The sequence below is a fragment of the Neoarius graeffei genome, chromosome 24 (assembly GCF_027579695.1).
Source record: "Neoarius graeffei isolate fNeoGra1 chromosome 24, fNeoGra1.pri, whole genome shotgun sequence".
Classification (NCBI taxonomy): Eukaryota; Metazoa; Chordata; class Actinopteri; order Siluriformes; family Ariidae; genus Neoarius; species Neoarius graeffei.
In genome coordinates, this window is record NC_083592.1 from 36,683,464 (window position 1) to 36,705,682 (window position 22,219).

The 22,219-nt window shown below is 46.2% G+C and overlaps 2 protein-coding genes across 2 annotated transcripts in view; one reads left to right on the forward strand and one right to left on the reverse strand.

Annotated features, from left to right (window-relative positions):
* Positions 1-3,946: 3,946 nt before the first annotated feature.
* wdr54 (WD repeat domain 54) overlaps positions 3,947-22,219 on the forward strand; it is a 69,454-nt gene continuing 51,181 nt past the window's right edge. Inside the window, exon 1 of the mRNA XM_060907171.1 lies at positions 3,947-4,236. The gene's annotated coding sequence lies outside the window, so the exon portion shown is untranslated. The remainder of the gene's footprint in view (positions 4,237-22,219) is intronic.
* si:dkey-245n4.2 (uncharacterized) lies at positions 19,533-20,204 on the reverse strand. Its single transcript, XM_060907985.1, has 2 exons — positions 20,124-20,204; positions 19,533-19,883 (listed from the first exon to the last, which is right to left on the reverse strand). Exons 1-2 carry the CDS (start codon positions 20,192-20,194, stop codon positions 19,676-19,678), a joined length of 279 nt encoding a protein of 92 aa, XP_060763968.1. The 5' UTR covers positions 20,195-20,204; the 3' UTR covers positions 19,533-19,675.

The following is a 22,219-nucleotide window of genomic DNA, read 5'->3' on the forward strand; positions in this document are numbered from 1 at the left end:
TCTACCTTATATGGCTGGGATACAAACAACCAAGTTTTCTGGGTGGAGACGTTCTGTTATGCTCTCTTATCAGGATTCTTTGGTCTGTGGGGGAAAACATCCTCACTTAGGTTCACTGCCAATTCAAGGATCCACTGTTAATGCCTAGAAAGCTTTGCAGACAGTAAGTAATATTGCACAACTTAAGTGGTTTGCTTTGGGTTGGTAGCTTGCAAATGATGTTTACACTGAGAGTGTTTGGTAATTCAATTCTGCAAGAAGTGCATGAGGGAAGGAATAAAAGGTACACTGGATTGATACAGTTGTGCAAAACATAAAATCCAGAAAGTCACTGTGATTGCCAATTTCTTTGTACAGTAATAAAATAAAAATGTGCAAACCTAGGAAATAAAACTTATATGAGTTTGTTTCATTTTCCCATATCCCAATACTTTGTGAAGCTATTTGTGTCTTTTTTTATTTGAGAGAGCAACACTCCCCCCCCCCCAAAAAAGTGGCATAACAGGTTTCAGTAATAAACTCTCCTCACGCACATTTGCAACTGATCTCATTCCGAAAGCTGTGTCTTTGTTTAGACTTGTAACCATCAAGACAGAGCATTCCCTAAGTGCAAGGTACAGGTGTGTCTTTACAGGCCACTTCCTCTGTTATGTTCTGTGTGAATTTAGCACATGGGGCTGGGATTGCATTCTGAAATGAAGGAGACTGGTGGTAACATGCCACTGTTTCCTTGCAGAAAGATTTTAGGAAGAGCAGTCAAACAGACCACAAATATCTACACATCTTTCGTTCTGTATTAGCCCAAGTTTATTCATTGCAAAGCTCTTTTCATGTAGATGCATATATCAAGATCAAATCAGGGTTAAACATGACACACAAAAAATCTTAAGTAAACTACAATTTATTTCATGTTGTCTTTTATCTTAGTCTTACTCACTCATAATCTCTACAGGGTCAAAACCGTCTGTTAGCTGTGTATACTTTAGGTTCCATAGCAATTATACTGTATGTTAAAGCTGCTTGAAATATTTATCACATTTTCTGACAGGCCAGGTTACTACCAAATACAGTTCAGGATAATGTTGATTAAGCAACTGTGCTGTGATGAAATACCTAGATAAACAGTTCAGTAAAATTAGACAGAATTAGATAAATACCTTCAGTATAAATACATGCCTATCTATAAAACCAGGCCAAGTGAGGCTTCCTTTCAGAAGTGCTGGATGATGTCCAGAGACAGAGCTGCTTCAGGGAAGGTGGAGTGCATAAATAATCCAGTAAAAGGAGTCAAGTCAAGTCAAGTTTATTTTGTATGGTGCTTTTAACAATAAACATTGTCGCAAAGCAGCTTTACAGAATTTGAACGACTTAAAATATGAGCTCATTTTATCCTTAATCTATCCCCAATGAGCACGCCTGTGGCGACGGTGGCAAGGAAAAACTCCCTCAGACGAGATGAGGAAGAAACCTTGAGAGAAACCAGACTCAAAAGGGAACCCATCCTCATTTGGGCAACAACAGACAACATGACTATAACATTAACAGTCCTAACATAAAGTCAGCTTCGTTGATGCTATAAACCCCCCACCGATGGAAACCCGAGCACAAAACCATTCACGACAACCGCAGTCCCAAAGTCAGCAAGTCAACTGCAGTCCCCAGCCACAAAAGCACCACTGCGAGAATCCAGAGCGTCCTCCAGGTGCGACCCCCAACTGTCCACATGGGGCCACCCTCCAGAGGAGCGATGCGATGAGACTCCAACCAGACACAGGGCACCAGAATGGATCAGGCAGGTCCAAGGAGCAGAAGAGGAGTGGTCCAAGGAGCACTCTACACTCTCTACACATTCATTATTTTGTTTTTGAAGAAAGTACTTAAGATTAAAGCAGCACAGCAGCACTTGTGCCCTTTTTCCGATAACACTAAAACGTACAACTTATGGAGCACTTGCATGTGACGTCACAGCCGATCCAGATTGTGACAGATGCCATCTTGTCGGTCAAACGCCATATTCCGCCTTCTACTTCTACTTCTGGTTCTACTTCTGCTTCTACTTTTACCTTTTCTTCTGGAAAACCCTACTATATACAATTCTACTACAACGGCTGCGGCTACAAGCTCTCCCTACCTGTGCACGTTTATTATGTTTTTTGTGTGTATTTTTGCATGTTGTTTGTCTGTACCGGACTTCAATATCCACTACAACCGTATGGACTTACTGGACATTGGTTTCCAGCAGAAAATGACGGTTTGTAGCAATTTCCATCGCATGCACAACATTCCGGACGAGATAACGAGACCAGCGGGGTCTCCGTGGATTGTTATCGGAAGCAAAGCGAAGGAGGCAGCGCCGGGAGTGGAAGCAAAAGCGAGGCTGCAGAGCCGGTGTTCTGTAAAGTTATCCTACCTCTTGGATTTGTCCTACCAAGCCTACTGCGCATGCGCGAAATCCAGGCGGGTACACCGGCCTGTTGACTAAGCTCAGAAAACAGCCACTCAAACCTCCACTGCTAAGCCTCTACCTCTCCAACGCCAGATCCATGGTAAACAAGACGGACAATTTGGAATTACAGCTGGAATTACCTTATTCTATTCTATAATCAGCTGGTCAGTGCTATACTCAATACTTAAGTGACTTACCCGTCCAATGAGGATTATTTTCTTGTTTACAAGATGCCACATCTGAGTCGCTGACAAATCCTGAATTTCTGTAAAGATAACTGTCCAGAGATTTATAAGCACGCAGTGCTTCACCACTGAACAGCGAGGGAAAGTTAATGAGGTAATTATACACGTCTGGGTATTCCACCTCTGGCAGTTCAACATCCACTGACACGGTCGTGAAAACTACGTCCGGTAAGCAATAAGGGTCACTAATCTGTAGGTCGTTTATTTTAGACATATATCTAGTTATCTGTTCATTAGAAAAATGAGCCGTGTAGTCCGTCGGTTGAAATTGATCCATTCTGTACATGAGTGCAGCAGTATTCAGCGGTGTTTTTTACCGACAAGATGGAGGCTGTGTACTTTCTGGTCACGTGACTGCAAGATCTCTATACCGGTCAGTTCTGATCATGTGACTCACACACTTAATGCCTTTCGAATGTAACCGGTATCCTTCGGTAGGTTGTTCTCCTGCAGCCACCGTAGGTCTGCACCTAGCTGACACACCCCCAGGTAGCAGGTGTAGCTATTCATTTATGATTAGCATTACATCTATAAAACTGCACTCACTGGTAGGTCAAAACTGCATTCACTGGCAGGTCACACACAAGCCCCGGTTTTTTTGCTCTTTTGCTTTGGTTCTCGTTGCTTTTATTGGATGTGATCCGCAGTAGACCATTTAACGCTTCCGGGTAGTGTTGAACTACCGAAGGTTTGGTCCAGAGGACGCTGGGAGCATTCTGCCGTTTGTGGTCTTGACAAAGTTCCGGTAGTACACTGTGAACATTGTGACTGCTTGGGATGTCTGATGCCATTGTTTGTGCCTGAGTCTGATGTATGGAGGTAAATTAGAATGTTTGTTTACGTCCAGTTCATATGTGCTGGGTGTGTGAACATTCTTATTGTTGTGTGCTTACTTTTATCTGGGTGATATTAACATTGTGTGATTCTTAATTCCATGATAATATTGTGTGAGTATTCTTAGTAATGTGAACCTTTTTAACTTGTAAGCACATTTGTGACCATGCAGCTAACTGTTGCTTGTTCCTTCAGAGGGATGCCACTGCTGCTTTGCCTAGCCTAACTTTGTGCGTGTGAGTCCAGTTATTGCCTTTAGTATTTGATTTTTTTTTTTGTATTACTTTGGATTTTCTTTGTGTCTTTGATTTCACTCCAGCCTATGTTTAGGCATGCCTTTTTTTGTGTGTGTTTGCTGCTGCTGTGACATGTTGGTCTAATGTTGTTGGCTGTGAGGGAAGTACTGGCTGCCACCATTAGTAACTGATCTGGCCATTTTCAGCTGCTGTTTGATTTGAATTGTTGGTTTTACCTTACTCTTTCTGATCTTTCTATAGCCTGGGGGTTCCACAGGGCAGGTCGCCGGATCTGAGTTTTCCACTTTGTGCACTTCACCTCTTGGTAGTGGTAATGAGCACCTCACTGTTTGCTGTGATCACCTTTTTTGCAGTATCTGTGTTGTGTGTGCGGTTGAGTATCTTCCTAGGTGTGTGTAGGTAGGCATAGGAAACCCAGAGCACGTTTGGTGTCAGCCTCACCTTTCCAGGGCAGGTAACCAACCTTTGAAGCTGCTTTAGTCTAAACTGCTAATGTATAGTATTGTTAATCTAGGTGGCAGCCCTTACTTTCCCCTCGTGTGTCATATTTCTTTTTTTTTCTTTACCGCTGTCATAACTTGCCTTGTCTGTTTTATTTAATCAAAGTGCATTTTAATATTGTTTTATTGTCAGTTTGTCAATAAATATTGACATTTAGACTGAAACCTCAAGTCTCTGTATTCACTACTTACCGGTGTGGGAGAGCCCTCTTGTCTAAAACCTGGTCTGGGGAAATACTGTGGTACAATTATCTCTTGTGGTGCAAGGCCACAGGTGGTGTAGTCAAACATTTTAGCCAAGATCCTTCGATCCACCCTCCGGGGGTCACACTAAGAATATCACAGAGTAAGTTAAATACAGGGCAGCATGGTGGTGTAGTGGTTAGCGCTGTCGCCTCACAGCAAGAAGGTCCGGGTTCGAGCCCTGTGGCCAGCAAGGGCCTTTCTGTGTGGAGTTTGCATGTTCTCCCCGTGTCCGCGTGGTTTTCCTCCGGGTGCTCCGGTTTCCCCCACAGTCCAAAGACATGCAGGTTAGGTTAACTGGTGACTCTAAATTGACCGTAGGTGTGAGTGTGAATGGTTGTCTGTGTCTATGTGTCAGCCCTGTGATGACCTGGCGACTTGTCCAGGGTGTACCCAGCCTTTTGCCCGTAGTTAGCTGGGATAGGCTCCAGCTTGCCTGCAACCCTGTAGAAGGATAAAGCAGCTAGAGACAATGAGATGAGATTAAGTTAAATACATATTCCTAATGTGATTCTACATATCACATTAGGAATATGCGATTCACATTAGGAATAGGCAGCACAGTGGTGTAGTGGTTAGCACGGTCGCTTCACAGCAAGAAGGTTCTGGGTTTGAGCCCAGCGGTCGACGGGGACCTTTCTGTGTGGAGTTTGCACGTTCTCCCTATGTCTGCGTGGGTTTCCTCTGGGTGCTCTGGTTTCCCCCACAGTTCAAAGACGTGGTTAGATTAATACATGTCAAGTTATACGGTTTCCCTGTATTTTGTACAGGAAAATGCAATTTTTTGGCTAATACGGCGTACACTGATTTTCATACAGGAAAATTACGTTTTGTATCAGATATTTTTTCTGTTACTCCGAGAATTTTCTTAGCATCCACCATTTATTTTTTTCAAACACGCACGCCCACTGAAACGGAATTATTTTCAATTTATGTGGTTTTCTAGTTGCACATGGTTTTCTCGGTCACTTGTAGCTGAGCAGTCCTCGTGTGCACATCAAATTTGACAAGTTTTATCTTTTAAAAATGGCATCTGGAAACGCAGTGGCAAAGAGAAAATGTGCTGGAACTGGAAAACATCTGAAGGAATGGGAAACTCTGGATGGAGAGTACAAAGGATGGATCCAGGCATCTTCGAATGGCCCCCAATATTCGTTCTGTGTCCTGTGCAGAAAGCACATTAAAGTGGCAGCTTCAGGTTTTTATGACCTGAAATTGCATTTCCAAACCAAGGCACATAAAGTCTATGGAGCAGCATTTTGGTCCAAGTACGTACATCGGCTCGGACTGCCCAGACTTCTGTGACGGCTGCAGAAGTTATGTTCTGCCAATTTCTCGTGTAACACAACATCCCCCCGACTGTGGCAGACCATTTTTCGCAGCTAGTGAAAAAAATGTTTCCCGATTCAAAGACTGCACAGGTAAGCATTTTTTTTTTAAGTTTTTACTGTTTGCATGTAGGAAAGCTTCCTCCATTATCATGACAATTTACAGTGGTGCTTGAAAGTTTGTGAACCCTTTAGAATTTTCTATATTTCTGCATAAATATGACCTAAAACATCATTGGATTTTCACACAAGTCCTAAAAGTAGAGAAAGAGAACCCAGTTAAACAAATGAGACAGAAATATTATACTTGCTCATTTATTTATTGAAGAAAATGATCTAATATTACATATCTGTGAGTGGCAAAAGGATGTGAACCTTTGCTTTCAGTATCTGGTGTGACCCCCTTGTGCAGCGATAACTGCAACTAAATGTTTGTGGTAACTGTTGATCAGTCCTGCACACCGGCTTGGAGGAATTTTAGCCCATTCCTCCATACAGAACAGCTTCAACTCTGGGATGTTGGTGGGTTTCCTCACATGAACTACTCACTTCAGGTCCTTCCACAACATTTTGATTGGATTAAAGTCAGGACTTTGACTTGGCCATTCCAAAACATTAACTTTATTCTTCTTTAACCATTCTTTGGTAGAACGACTTGTGCACTTAGGGCCATTGTCTTGCTGCATGGCCCACCTTCTCTTGAGATTCAGTTCATGGACAGATGTCCTGACATTTTCCTTTAGAATTCGCTGGTATAATTCAGAATTCATTGTTCCATCAATGATGGCAAGCCATCCTGGCCCAGATGCAGCAAAACAGGCCCAAACCATGATACTACCACCACCATGTTTCACAGATGGGATAAGGTTCTTATGCTGGAATGCAGTGTTTTCCGTTCTCCAAACATAACGCTTCTCATTTAAACCAAAAAGTTCTATTTTGGTCTCATCCATCCACAAAACATTTGTCCAATAGCCTTCTGGCTTGTCCACATGATCTTTAGCAGACTGTAGACAAGCAGCAATGTTCTTTTTGGAGAGCAGTGGCTTTCTCCTTGCAGCCCTGCCATGCACACCATTGTTGTTCAGTGTTTTCCTGATGGTGGATTCATGAACATTAACATTAGCCAATGTGAGAGAGGCCTTCAGTTGCTTAGAAGTTACCCTGGGGTCCTTTGTGACCTCGCCGACTATTACACGCCTTGCTCTTGGAGTGATCTTTGTTGGTCGCCCACTCCTGGGGAGGGTAACAATGGTCTTGAGTTTCCTCCATTTGTACACAGTCTGTCTGTCTGTGGATTGGTGGAGTCCAAACTCTTTAGAGATGGTTTTGTAATGTTTTCCAGCCTGATGAGCATCAGCAACACTTTTTCTGAGGTCCTCAGAAATCTCCTTTGTTCGTGCCATGATACACTTCCACAAACATGTGTTGTGAAGATCAGACTTTGATAGATCCCTGTTCTTTAAATAAAACAGGGTGCCCACTCACACCTGATTGTCATCCCATTGATTGAAAACACCTGACTCTAATTTCACCTTCAAATTAACTGCTAATCCTAGAGGTTCACATACTTTTGCCACTCACAGATATGTAATATTGGATCATTTTCCTCAATAAATACATGACCAAGTATAATATTTTTGTCTCATTTGTTTAACTGGGTTCTCTTTATCTACCTTTAGGACTTGTGTGAAAATCCAATGATGGTTTAGGTCATATTTATGCAGAAATATAGAAAATTCTAAAGGGTTCACAAACTTTCAAGCACCACTGTAGGGAGGCAATACTGGGAGGCACTGTTTATACAACAGCAACTGTAGTTACCCAGTGATTTCGCTTCCCTAAACATTTTAATTTCTGATAGACAATTGGCAAAAAAGTACCAATAGATGTACAGTATATTGGGGAAAGGTCTTCGATGTAAAAACTGCTCTGGGTGTTGCCAGGTTTTCAATGCTGAAACAACTTTTTGCTGCTTTGCTGTGCCTCCCACATAGCAATGCGGATAGTGAGAGGGCTTTTTCATTGGTTAGGAAAATTCATTCTGAGGACAGAAAAAATATGGCTGCAGACGCATTATATCTGCAAATTAAAATGAACTGTGATGAGGAGCTACAACTGCTACCCAAGCAGTGATATTATAGCTAGTGCCAAATATGCAACATCTTTGTATAGTAAAGAACACTCCAAAAAGGAATAAGATTTAAATTCTTGTTATAAATTACTGGGAAGATTTTCAATTTAACTTCATAATTTATTAATATTTTCACTTCTCCTTGTTTACATAATATACTTGATGTGGTTCAGTCATCTTTAGTTGGATCTAACATTGCTTGCAGTGTCAACACTTTTTTCTCAAATGGAACTTTTATTAACCTTCATTTACTGTTTGACATGATTATATATAATTCATTACATGTAACCTACTATTTTAATTAACATACCTACTTAGTACTGCTGTTATATTTCAAGTAGTTTTCTTTGGTGGAATGTAATATTGTAGGTGATGTCAACACTTGTGAAATAGAACTTTGTGTAATTTTTATGAACTATTTAATATTAATACATTTTATTTGCAAAATTTGCATAAATAATTCTGGTATTACTGATACAATGCATATTAAATAATTAAGTTTATACTTCAGTCATTTTCTTTAGTAGATAATTGTTTACTTGACTGTGCATATAGTCCTTTTTAATTCAGTTGTTTTCTCTGGGATCTAAAATTTCTTTTTATTCAGTACATGCTTATTTCATCCCTTTAACTTGAGCAGTGTGATAAATATGCCTATTACAATAGGAGTGTAATAATGTGGAATAAAACAATCGGTGCTTTGGATTATATATTTGAATTTTTCTCGTGTATAAGGGCTCATGGGTGTATGTAAGGGAAAAGTACAGATTTTGTAAGGACATGGGTAACTAAAGGTTGACATGTATGTTAATATGGGATGGTGTTGGGCTGAGGTGCCCTTGAGTGAGGCACCTAAGTCCCAACTGCTCCCCGGGCGCTGTTAGCATGGCTGCCCACTGCTCTGGGTGTGTGTGTGCTCATTGCTCACGTCTGTGTTCACTGCTTCAGATGGGTTAAATGCAGAGAGGAATTTCACGAGCGTGTGATGAATAAAGTTGCTCTTATTCTTAATTCAACATGTTCTGAATGGGTTTCTTTATGTCTTTATAATTTTTTTTTACAATTTTACACCCTCTATTTTATTTAATCTTTTCCTTTATTTTAATGTAATATGTCATTTGTAATTGGCATGCTTCTTATTTTGTTTCTTAATGTTTTTATTTTTTATTCATGTTTTATTTCAATGTCTGTGAAGATTCTCAGTCACCCAGGTCATAGTAAACTGTGGGTGGTAAAAGAGAGCAACTGGACTTGCTTGAAGATTCTTGAAGACGTTTCACCTCTCATCCGAAAGGCTTCTTCAGTTCTGTCTGACTAACCGATCTCTGTACTACAGATTGTACCCTGGGGAAGCCGTTCCTCTTATACACGGACTCCCCGAGATTCACAAGGAAGGAGCTCCACTCAGACCTATCATCAGCAGTATAAACTCTGTCACCTACCTGTATAACATTGCCAAACACCTAGCCACCATCCTGGCTCCTCTTGTTGGAAACACACCACATCACGTCAAAAACTCCCAAGATCTCATCTCATCTCATTATCTCTAGCCGCTTTATCCTTCTACAGGGTCGCAGACAAGCTGGAGCCTATCCCAGCTGACTACGGGCGAAAGGCGGGGTACACCCTGGACAAGTCGCCAGGTCGTCACAGGGCTGACACATAGACACAGACAACCATTCACACTCACATTCACACCTACGGTCAATTTAGAGTCACCAGTTAACCTAACCTGCATGTCTTTGGACTGTGGGGGAAACCGGAGCACCTGGAGGAAACCCACGCGGACATGGGGAGAACATGCAATCTCCACACAGAAAGGCCCTTGCTGGCCACGGGGCTCGAACCCGGACCTTCTTGCTGTGAGGCGACAGCACTAACCACTACACCACCATGTCGCCAACTCCCAAGATTTTGCTACTAAAGTTGCAGACCTCAAACTAGACTCAGATGAAACCATGGTTTCCGACGATGTCACTTCCCTTTTCACCTGCATTCCCACCAGAGAAGCAGTCGAATCTGTTAGAAAATGACTCCTTCAAGACAGCACCTTACCGGATAGAATGAACCTCACCACGGACCAGATTTGCACCCTGCTTGACCTCTGCCTGACCACCACCTATTTCCAGTTTAATGAAAGTTTCTACAGACAGAAGCATGGATGCACCATGGGCTCACCAGTGTCCCCTATTGTGGCCAATCGATACATGGAGGAAGTGGAATATAAAGCTTTGACCACTTTTTCAGGAGTTGCTCCCAGCCACTGGTTCAGACATGTGAAAGCCTTCTCTAAGCACATCAATGCAGTGGATACCAACATCAATTTCACTCGGGAGGACATCAGTGGGAATAATCTAGCCTTCTTGGATTGTGATTGTAGTAAGAGTTCTAGGTGGGTGGAGCATAGAAGCACGGCAGGCCAGAACTGAGTTTTCAAAAACTCTTTTATTTAGCTTTTCAGCTTTATATTCACTCTCGCATGCACGCACGCACACAAGCGTCCAGGTTGAGGGAGAGCTCCCTTCCTCTGCTCTCCCTCTCTTTCATAGGGCACGGTCACTGGGAAAGACACACAAACACAGGTTAATTCCCATCAGGTGTAGTGATTCTGCCACTTACCTTCCCTAACTCCGCCCTCCCTTCACAGACTGATGCTTGACCACGCCCCCGCTGCCACAGTGATGTACACATTAGACAAGACAGAAGCCTTAGCTTCGAGGTCCACCAGAAACCCACACACACAGACCAATACCTACTCTTCGACTCTCACCACCCACTGGAACACAAACTGGTGGTCATTAGGACCTTGCAACACAGGGCTCAGAACATTCCTATAATGGTAAAGGGAAAAGCAGGGAGCAGAATCACATCAAGAAAGCACTTCAGAACTGTGCGAGCAGTAAAGAGCAGAAAAAGGAACATAACGGACAAGGAGGATAACAGGAACAAACGCAAGAACATTGACATTCCTTACATTTCTGGTCTATCTGAGAAACTCAGGAGGATCTTCTACAAACACAACATTTCATTTCAGACCCAGTAACACCCTGAAGCAGAAACTGGTCCACCCTAAGGACAGAATAGCCAGACACAAACAGGACAATGTTGTGTATGCAATTCAGTGCAGTGAGGAATGCACGGACTCGTATAGATTAGATTAGATAAAACTTTATTGATCCCTTTGGGAGGGCTGCCTCAGGGAAATTAAGATTCCAGCAGCATCATTACAGATAAACAGAGAAAAGAAATAGTGAAAACTTCTAGATAAATTAAAATATTGGGGAAACAAAACAACCGCTTCACAGGCGCATGGCTCAACACAGGAGAGCCAGTTCCTCAGGCCAGGACTCTGCTGTCTATCTTCATCTTAACAACAAAGGACACTCATTTCAGGATTGCAACGTACACATTTTAGCCAGAGAGGATTGTTGGTATGAGCGAGGAGTTAAAGAAGCCATTTTTGTCAACCTGGAATGGCCATCACTGAACAGAGGTGGTGGTCTAAGGCACCATTTATCAGCCGCCTACAATGCAGTCCTTGGCACACTTCCCAGACAACTGAATGCACACCAAAACCCAGCTGTTTTCAGTCAGTGCGTTTGCATGCACATCCAAATCGAGCTACTGTCGGTAATTGAGCTAAGGGTCCCAGCAGAGGTACCAGAGAAATCCAATCCTACATGCACACAAGGAAATCGAGCTATTGTGTGAGGTACATTGTGCACCCGAGCCACAGGTGGCGCTACACGCCCCATCGTGTTGGTACACTTCCGGTTGTCGTCATGAAGAAGAGCTATTCAAGAGTATAAACAAAGTTATCAGCTCCGTGTTCACAAGAAGAACGACGACGAGGACAGCAACATCGAGATGAACTCTATCTCCTCATTGCTCCAGAAGTGCACGTTTCTACTACTGTTGTCATGCCGACCGAGGCTGTTGTGTTTCCCGCTTGTGGTCTCGTCACTCGTCACTTCCGGAAGGGGCAGTGCTGAAGTAAGTAGCTGGACTACGTAGCTCGATAGGGTTTACATGCACTAAGTAGCTCGGCTACAATCGCATAATCTAGGTCGCGTAGCTCGATTACGAGAAATCCAGTTCGGTTCGATTTCAGCCGAGCTAAGGTGTTTCTATGGCATTTAGAACTTAGATTTCAGTCGAGCTACGGCAGAAATTCGATTTTTTCTATGTGCATGTAAACGCACTGAGTGACTCACAGGAGGACAGAGAGAACCAACGATTCTCTAGGCCATTCACACCCAGCCACAGTGACCCACACCAACAGAATGACTCAACGACACCTTAGGATTGCTTTTCACCCATGAGAGGATAAATATCTGATACTCCCTATTAGTCAGACAGAACTGAAGAAGCCTTTCGGGTGAGAGGTGAAATGTCTTCAAGAATCTTCAAGCAAGTCCAGTTGCTCTCTTTTACCACCCACAGTTTTATTTTAATGTTTTTTATTCTATCTTACAGTTTATTATTATTATTATTATTATTATTGTTGTTGTTGTTGTTGTTGCTGTTTTTGTTGATGATGAAAATCCACATTAAAGTGACACAGGTCGATGTATTAAAAAGATGAATATTACCCTGTGGAGCTAGAATAACCCCTAGGTACTTGAATCACATGCTGTATTGCTCACTGCCTCATGCCTGTGAAGAAGAACGAGCTGGAAAAACACCGCATGCTAATGTTTACACTTGGGTACAGAAACGGCTGAAGCTTATTCTCATTATAATATTATAATGAGTGAAGTTGCAACAAACATGGCGGAACTGGCAGCCTCTGACACAGAAGTGAGCGCTTAAAAGCCATCAATATTTACTCAGCTTGTCTGTCATGTTTTTTTCCCTCTCTTTTCTGGCACATTTTGCCTCTGACAGTGTCAGATACTTCCTTAAAACTATCATTTTTTGTCTTGATTTATGAGTCTTTGTTCGATCTGGGGGTGGCACGGTGGTGTCGTGGTTAACACTGTCGCCTCACAGCAAGAAGGTCCTGGGTTTGAGCTCAGCAGCCGGCGAGGGCCTTTCTGTGTGGAGTTTGCATGTTCTCCCCATGCAGACACGTGGAGTTTGCATGTTCTTCGGATGCTCCGGTTTCCCCCACAGTCCAAAGAGATGCAGGTTAGGTTAATTGGTGGCTCTACATTGATCGTAGGTGTGAATGTGAGGGTGTGTGAATGGTTGTTTGTCTCTGTGTGTCAGCCCTGCGATGATCTGGCGACTTGTCCAGGGTGTACCCTGTCTCTCGCCCATAGTCAGCTGGGATAGGCTCCAGCTTGCCTGTGACCCTGTAGAACAGGATAAGCAGCTACCTCTGGCCCACGCATGACCTCATGTGACTTTTCTGAACTGGCTGCTAAGCGAGCAGTTTGTAAACAGACTAACGTGGTTAGGACGCCCCGCATTAGGAAATAAAATGCATTGAAACAAGATGATGCATACCAGCAATGGAGATGGATATCAGCTCAAACAATTCAGAAAGGGGAGCAGATTAAATGATTCCTGAATCAGCACATCGACCTGTGTCACTTTCAAATTAGCTCTGTCACTTTAAAATTAGCTATAACTTTTCAGTTGGCCTCAAAAGCCAAGGCTGAAATCATGCATTTGAATGGAAAGGTCTGTATCTATGAAGATTGATATAGTAGATGAGGAACTAAGCATAAAAAAAGCTAAAAGAAGATATTATGAACTGAATAGTTTCTTCTGGGAAGATAAAAAAAATGGATACTTGAACCACACTGTGGCAGCGGGGGCGTGGTCAAGCATCGGTCTGTGACAGGAGGGTGGAGCCGGGGAAGGTGAGTGGCAGATTCGCTACACCTGACGGTAATTAACCTGTGTTTTGTGTGTGTTTTCCCAGTAAACCGCTCCCTATTTTAGGAGGCTGAGAGAGAGCAGAGGGAGCGCGACCCGGGAGTGGAGGCTGAGAGTGTGTCTGTGTGCTGCGAGTTCTTTTTAGACTGAAAAGTTTATTAATAAAATACGCTGTTACTACCTCCAAACGTTGTCCTGCCGTCCTCTGTGCTCCACCCACGCATTGTCCGCGCTACAGTGGTGCCGAAACCCGGGAAAAGGTGGAGCACCAGTGCTACAGCTCCATGGAATCCTCCCCGTTCGCGGACTTGGTCCACGCCCTCGCCACGGCTCAGCAGAGCCAGCACCAGGCACTCGTCACGCTCCGAACGGAGCAGGAGCGCCGCTTCGAAGCCCTGGTGCTGGCTCAACAGGAAGATCGAGAGGCGTTCCGGCGGCTCCTCGCGTCGGCGGGGTCCACCAGCGCCCCGGCCGCGGGCCCGTCTCCCCTCACTGTGACCAAGATGGGCCCGCAGGACGACCCCGAGGCTTTCATCACCTTGTTCGAGCAGGTCGCCGAAGCCTCGGGGTGGCCGATGGAGCAGCGCGCGGCGCGCCTCCTCCCCCTCCTGACTGGAGAGGCGCAGCTGGCCGCATTACAGCTCCCCGCCGACCGCCGGCTGGCCTACGCTGACCTTCGCCGGGCCGTCCTCCAGCGCGTGGGGCGCACGCCGGAGCAGCAGCGCCAGCGCTTCCGCGCGCTGCGGATGGAGGAAGCCGGCAGCCCGTTCGCGTTTGGCTAGCAGCTCCGGGACGCCTGCTGGCGGTGGCTGAGGGCCGAAGATCGCGACGCCGAGGGAATCATCGACCAGGTGGCGCTGGAACAGTTCGTTGCCCGCTTACCAGCCGGAACCGCGGAGTGGGTCCAGTGCCACCGCCCGGCGTCGCTGGATCAGGCCGTAGGACTGGCGGAGGATCATCTGGCGGCTGTACCGGCGGCAGGACAACGGATGACATCGTCTTCTGTCTCCTCTTCTCTCTCTCTGTCTTCCCCCCCTCCTCCCGTGTCCCGTCCTCGCCCCATTCCCCCACCACGGAGGCGGGGGCCGGCCCCACCCCAGCCGGCCCGTCGCACCCGTGGTGCCCTCCCGTTTCTCCCTTCTGTGTCTGTCTCTCCCCCCCCTCAGGTGAGTGAGCCCCAGAACACAGTTGCAGAGGGGAGGCCCGGGCCGGTTTGCTGGCGCTGCGGGGAACCGGGCCACCTGCAGCAACAATGTGCAGCGATGGAGGTGGGGGCGGTGGTGCGGATCCCCGACGCGCCAGAGGCTGCCCTCGATCGGGCCGGAGCGTATCGCATACCGGTAAGTGTACAAGGGGCTACATATCAGGCGTTGGTGGATTCAGGCTGCAATCAGACCTCGATCCGCCAAAGCCTGGTGCAAGACGAGGCATTGGGGGGAGCACAAGGGGTGAAGGTGTTGTGTGTGCACGGGGATATTCACAGCTACCCGTTGGTGTCGGTCCACATATATTTTAGAGGGGAAAAATCTATAGTGAAGGCGGCGGTTAATCCTCGCCTTACCCACTCTTTGATCTTGGGGACCGATTGGCCGGGATTTCGGGGTTTAATGGCACGCCTAGTAAAGAGTGGGTCCTGCCGGTTGACGGGGGAGGGTCCCAGTGTCGCTTTGGCTGGAGCGGCGGTCGCAGAGCCGTCTACGTCACCTCCGCGACAGGGTGAGGAGCCGCCGGCCCCTCCTCTTGCTATTGGGGAATCCCTCGTGGATTTCCCACTGGAACAATCGCGAGACGAGACTCTGCGACACGCGTTTGACCAAGTGAGAGTAATCGATGGTCAAACGCTCCAGCCGAACGCCACCCCGTCCTTCCCCTATTTTTCCATTTTGAAGGATAGATTATATCGAGTGACGCAGGACACTCAGACGAAAGAGCGAGTCACCCAGTTATTAATTCCAAAGAGCCGCCGGGAATTGGTATTCCAGGCGGCCCACTTTAATCCCATGGCTGGACACCTCGGGCAGGATAAGACACTCGCCCGGATAATGGCCCGATTCTATTGGCCGGGGATTCGCGGCGACGTCCGTAAGTGGTGTACGGCGTGCCGCGAATGCCAGTTAGTAAATCCAGCGGCCATTCCAAAAGCGCCCTTGCGCCCCCTACCATTAATCGAGACCCCGTTCGAAAGAATTGGGATGGATCTCGTTGGGCCATTAGATCGGTCAACACGAGGGTACCGCTTTATATTAGTCCTGGTGGACTATGCAACGCGATACCCGGAAGCGGTGCCTCTTCGCAATATCTCAGCACGCAGTATTGCAGAGGCCCTCTTCCACGTCATCTCCCGGGTTGGAATCCCGAAAGAGATTCTGACTGACCAAGGCACCTCGTTTATGTCACGAACACTGAGCGAACTGTATGGGCTACTAGGTATTAAGCCGATCCGCACCAGCGTTTATCACCCACAGACGGACGGTTTAGTTGAACGGTTCAATCGCACCCTCAAGAATATTATTAAAAAATTCGTAAGTGAGGACGCACGTAACTGGGATAAGTGGCTCGAACCCTTGTTGTTTGCAGTGCGAGAGGTCCCCCAAGCCTCCACGGGGTTTTCCCCGTTTGAATTATTATACGGGCGTAAGCCGCGCGGCATCTTAGATGTACTGCGGGAAAATTGGGAGGAGGGACCTTCACAGAGCAAAAACGAAATTCAGTACGTTATGGATCTGCGTGCAAAACTCCACACGCTCACCCACCTAACTCAGGAGAATTTGCGGCAGGCCCAGGAACGGCAAGTCCGCCTGTACAACAAGGGCACGCGCCTTAGAGAGTTCACTCCGGGAGAGAAGGTACTCGTCCTGTTGCCCACGTCGAGCTCCAAATTAATCGCCAAGTGGCAAGGACCCTTTGAGGTCACACGGCGAGTCGGGGACGTCGACTACGAGGTTAGGCGAACGGACAGGGAGGGGCCGCTACAGATCTACCACCTCAATCTGCTGAAACTCTGGAATGAGGAGGTCCCCGTGGCGTTGGTGTCGGTAGTTCCGGAGAAGGCGGAGCTGGGGCCGGAGGTCCCCAAAGGGTCATTGGCATCACGTACCTCTCCGGTCCCCTGTGGAGACCACCTCTCCCCGACCCAACTCACGGAGGTCGCCCAGTTGCAGGCCGAGTTTTCGGATGTGTTCTCGCCCCTGCCCGGTCGCACGAACCTCATAGAACACCACATAGAGACGCCCCCGGGGGTGGTAGTGCGTAGCCGCCCTTATAGACTACCCGAACACAAAAAAAAGGTGGTTCGGGAAGAACTTCAGGCCATGCTCGAAATGGGCATCGTCGAGGAGTCCCACAGTGACTGGAGCAGCCCAGTGGTCTTGGTTCCCAAGGCCGACGGGTCGGTCCGGTTCTGTGTGGACTATAGAAAAGTCAACGCGGTGTCTAAATTCGACGCATACCCAATGCCTCGTATTGATGAGCTGCTCGATCGACTAGGCACGGCTCGCTTTTACTCGACACTGGATTTGACGAAGGGATATTGGCAGATCCCCTTGACTCCATTATCCCGAGAGAAAACGGCCTTTTCCACACCGTTCGGCTTACACCAGTTCGTCACACTTCCGTTTGGGCTGTTTGGGGCGCCCGCTACGTTTCAGCGGCTGATGGACCGGGTCCTCCGGCCGCACGCCACCTATGCGGCTGCGTACCTAGACGACATCATCATTTATAGCAATGACTGGCAGCGGCACCTGCAACACCTGAGGGCCGTCCTTAGGTCGCTGAGGCGGGCGGGACTCACTGCCAACCCGAAGAAGTGTGCGATTGGGCGGGTGGAAGTACGGTATCTGGGCTTCCACTTGGGCAACGGGCAGGTGCGTCCCCAAATTAATAAGACTGCAGCGATTGCGGCCTGCCCGAGGCCCAAGACCAAAAAGGGGGTGAGACAGTTCCTGGGGCTGGCTGGCTACTATCGTAGGTTTATACCTAATTATTCGGGCGTCACCAGCCCGCTGACTGACCTCACTAAAAAGGGGGCACCAGATCCGGTCCAGTGGACGGAGCAGTGCCAGCGGGCTTTCTCTGAGGTAAAGGCTGCACTGTGTGGGGGGCCACTCTTACACTCCCCTGACTTCTCTCTCCCTTTTTTGTTGCAGACGGACGCGTCGGACAGAGGGCTGGGGGCCGTTTTGTCCCAGCAGGTGGAGGGGGAGGACCGCCCAGTCCTATACATCAGCCGCAAGCTGTCAGTGCATGAGGGGCGCTACAGCACCATTGAGAAGGAGTGCCTGGCGATCAAGTGGGCGGTCCTCGCCCTCCGTTACTACCTGCTGGGGCGCTCTTTCACCCTCTGTTCGGACCACGCGCCCCTCCAGTGGCTCCACCGCATGAAGGATGCCAACGCGCGGATCACCCATTGGTATCTGGCACTCCAACCCTTCAACTTCAAGGTGGTCCACAGGCCGGGGGCGCAGATGGTCGTGGCGGACTTCCTCTCCCGTCAAGGGGGGGGGGAGTCGGCTGCGGGCCGGACGGGCGCCCGGCCTGAGTCGGGCGGTGGGGGTATGTGGCAGCGGGGGCGTGGTCAAGCATCGGTCTGTGACAGGAGGGTGGAGCCGGGGAAGGTGAGTGGCAGATTCGCTACACCTGACGGTAATTAACCTGTGTTTTGTGTGTGTTTTCCCAGTAAACCGCTCCCTATTTTAGGAGGCTGAGAGAGAGCAGAGGGAGCGCGACCCGGGAGTGGAGGCTGAGAGTGTGTCTGTGTGCTGCGAGTTCTTTTTAGACTGAAAAGTTTATTAATAAAATACGCTGTTACTACCTCCAAACGTTGTCCTGCCGTCCTCTGTGCTCCACCCACGCATTGTCCGCGCTACACACACACAGGCAAGAACATACCTAACAAAGTGAAGTTTTTGAAGAAAATGAATACACAAAAAAATATAGCTGAGATAGATGCCTATCATTAATATTTATTACATTCTAGAATAGAAAAGCTCTTGCTTATTGCTTTGATTTGTTAGTAAATATATTATAGGCTTCTCATACTAACACAAAAGGGCTGCACGCTAACGTCTAAACAGAGTGGCTACATCATCCTGGTCAAAGAATTTGTATAATACGGCAGGTTGGGGCGAGTACAGATATGAATGCCTCCAGCAATGAAACTCATTGCACTTACTGTAACTTGCCTATCTTGTTGAGGAAATTATGATTTAGTGTGTGTTCAGACTTGTGTACATGGCAGGACACGCAAAACAGAACTCAAGTGCTCAAGCTGCAAGTTGCTGGGTTTTTATTTTATTTTTTTAATCTAATTTATGGTGTTCATTATGTGCCTATTTATATTTACTGGCACTGTCAAATCATGTACAATCACAAAACCTTATACTCTGCTCCTACCTACAAAGTCTTTGATGGAAATACTATAATGTGAGCCTTCCTGCTTATTGGATTTCCTAAAACACTGTAATTATGCTGTATTACCAACCTGTTTTCTTGTGAATTGCAAATCTGCACACTTTGTCACGCACACATAGACACACAGGTCACACGGTCATGCAGGCACGTCCACCCCGACATCAACTGATACTCATTCTAGCATCTTGAAATGGAGGATATTGGGCAAAGCTTTCTCAAAGCAAGGATGGCAGTCATTATGATTGTTTACAATTTCTATGACCAGCATTCGTGCATTCTGCGGTCAAATAAAACTATGCATGAAAGAACTGCAATGGCTGCATAAAAAAAGTAGAAAAACGCTGCATGCTTAAGAGAAGTACAATGCATTAATGTGAAAAGTGGAAGATGAGGTTTGATATTACAGAACTGGGAGTATGGAAGTATTTACTAGTAATGCTCCAATCTGGAACTTTAAGAGGTTTGGTAGTTATCGAATAGCGGTGTCACAGTGCCATCCTTCCATTCAACCAGGATCTCCCCACGCTGAATGGATGGAGAATGGGGAGGTTTCATGGGATGTTTGGTGAGAGGAGCTCTTTCACTGGGAACTGGGGAGTCAGGCTGATTGGCTTCGTCATTGGATGTGCATGACTTAAGAACCACAACAGTTTTCTTCTGCCTGGCAGACAAAGCAAGGACAGTAAAAGAAAGAACTAGAATAAGAATAATGCCCTGTACAGTTAAACTTGATATTCCTCACATTATGTCGTATTATAAATAAGGTATTGCATGATGGCTGCTCATGCTCAACTACAACTCATGCTTCTGAAGAAAACTCAAAATAATTGTCAGCATATCAGTCACACATTATGTCAAATAAGAATTAGAGACTAATTCGTGACAAGGGAAGTAACCTCACCTATTCTGATAGATGTTCAGGAAGAGGATGACCATCCCAATGATGAGGGCAAGGGAGCTCAGGACCAGCATGGTCACCTTCCATTCGATTCCTTTTAAAGACATATACACATAGTTATTTATCTATAATTTGGCATTTGTGGGTGATATGTTGTTGTGCAGGAGTAAATTAGGCAAATTTATGAGGTGTCTATAAGAGGGTGGGCATGGGCTAGTTCTTGGATGCTTGGTGCCAACATTCACTGATATTTTATGATCAATATTTATGTCCTTTCGTCATTAAAATGGGATTAAAGCAAGTTTTCAATATGTTTACTTCCATCCTTAAGTCTTAATCTAAAACCTAAGTATAAATATAGCTGCAAGCGGCGATGAAGGGCCCGAGCACCTCCGGTATACCAAATATGGCATGAATCCAACAAACTGCCTAGGAGGAGAATGTCAAAATGTAGCATGTATCAAAATGCACAAAACAAAAAATAACTCACTTCCTGTTGAGTATGGCTAATACAATGTACATTACAATTTTTTTCATCTTGGGGCACCCCACACACTTACCAAATCTGACATGGATAGGTGAAAATATATACTGGGTAAAAGTTTCAATGACATGAGACTTTTACCCAGTGCTATAGAGTCCCCCGGACACATCCAAAGCCAGGCCTCTATCCCTGAGTAGTGGTGGCTAGGACTGATGTGTGTACCAAATTTCATGAGTTGTTGCCCATGGCAACCACCTCAAAAATGGACAAGTCTTGAAGAAGAAGAATCCTTAGGAAAACAATAGGGCCTTGCACCTCAGTGCAGTGCCCTACGGTAGACACTTGGGGCCATGCACCTCCGGTGCTCAGGCCCTAATTAGGTCACAAAAACATAGTTGGAGACCCCGAAATATTTTATGACAAGTAGGAAATGTTTATTTATGGATGGTTCACATAACACACATATGGAGCAGCTGATTATATCCATCAGATTACATTGTTCTGTACAGTAATTGTGCGATATTCATAAAAAGGTCAAAGAAAACACTTCCCTGATTTGTTAAATCACAAACCACTGTGATGAGAACCCATAGGGGAAGTGGTGGCTCAGTGGTGGTTTAGTTTTGAGATGTAGCCAGTGGTGTCATTAGGCCCTATCACTCGGGGCTATAGCACTGGGTATTTTGAGTCTAGCCCTGGGTATTTTTGCTCTAAAAGAAAAAAGAGATTAATAGAAAACAACTGACTGAAACAGATCAGAACTTGACTTGCAGCGTCCGAAGATGGAAAATATCTCAACAATGTAACCTATCGAATTATGCATGCACGAAAGCCACTCCTTGTAGCCTGGTTATGTTGAATTTACAGTGTAGGGTCTGTATGATTAGTGTGCCAGGCTAGCTCAAAAGTTTGAGTGGTTTAATGAATATCTACAGGGATGGTCTTTTTGCCCCGGCTAAGTTTATTTAACAGGTCAACAACAATTTATATTCATGTAGACACCAATAGTTGCCCTAACATAATTTAATCATATGTTTTAATGCGGGCAGCATGGTGGTGTAGTCGTTAGCGCTGTCGCCTCACAGCAAGAAGGTCCGGGTTCGAGCCCCGTGGCCAACGAGGGCCTTTCTGTGTGGAGTTTGCATGTTCTCCCCATGTCCACATGGGTTTCCTCCGGGTGCTCCGGTTTCCCCCACAGTCCAAAGACATGCAGGTTAGGTTAACTGGTGACTCTAAATTGACTGTGAGTGTGAATGGTTGTCTGTGTCTATGTGTCAGCCCGGTGATGATCTGACGACTTGTCCAGGGTGTACCCCGCCTTTCGCCCGTAGTCAGCTGGGATAGGCTCCAGCTTGCCTGAGAGCCTGTAGAACAGGATAAAGTGGCTGGAGATAATGAGATGAGATGAGAGATGTTTTAATGCTACATGCAGCCTACGCAGAACCAGCCAGTCAACCATCCCATAGCCAGCCTTTAGCATATAAGTCACATATAGGGATAAAATAGTTTTTTTGTTTTGCTACGCACAAATGAGCTGCTGCAGTCAAGTGAGCCTGGATGCATTGGAGAAAATGGTGTGTGTGTGTGTGTGTGTGTGTGTGTGTGTGTGTGTGTG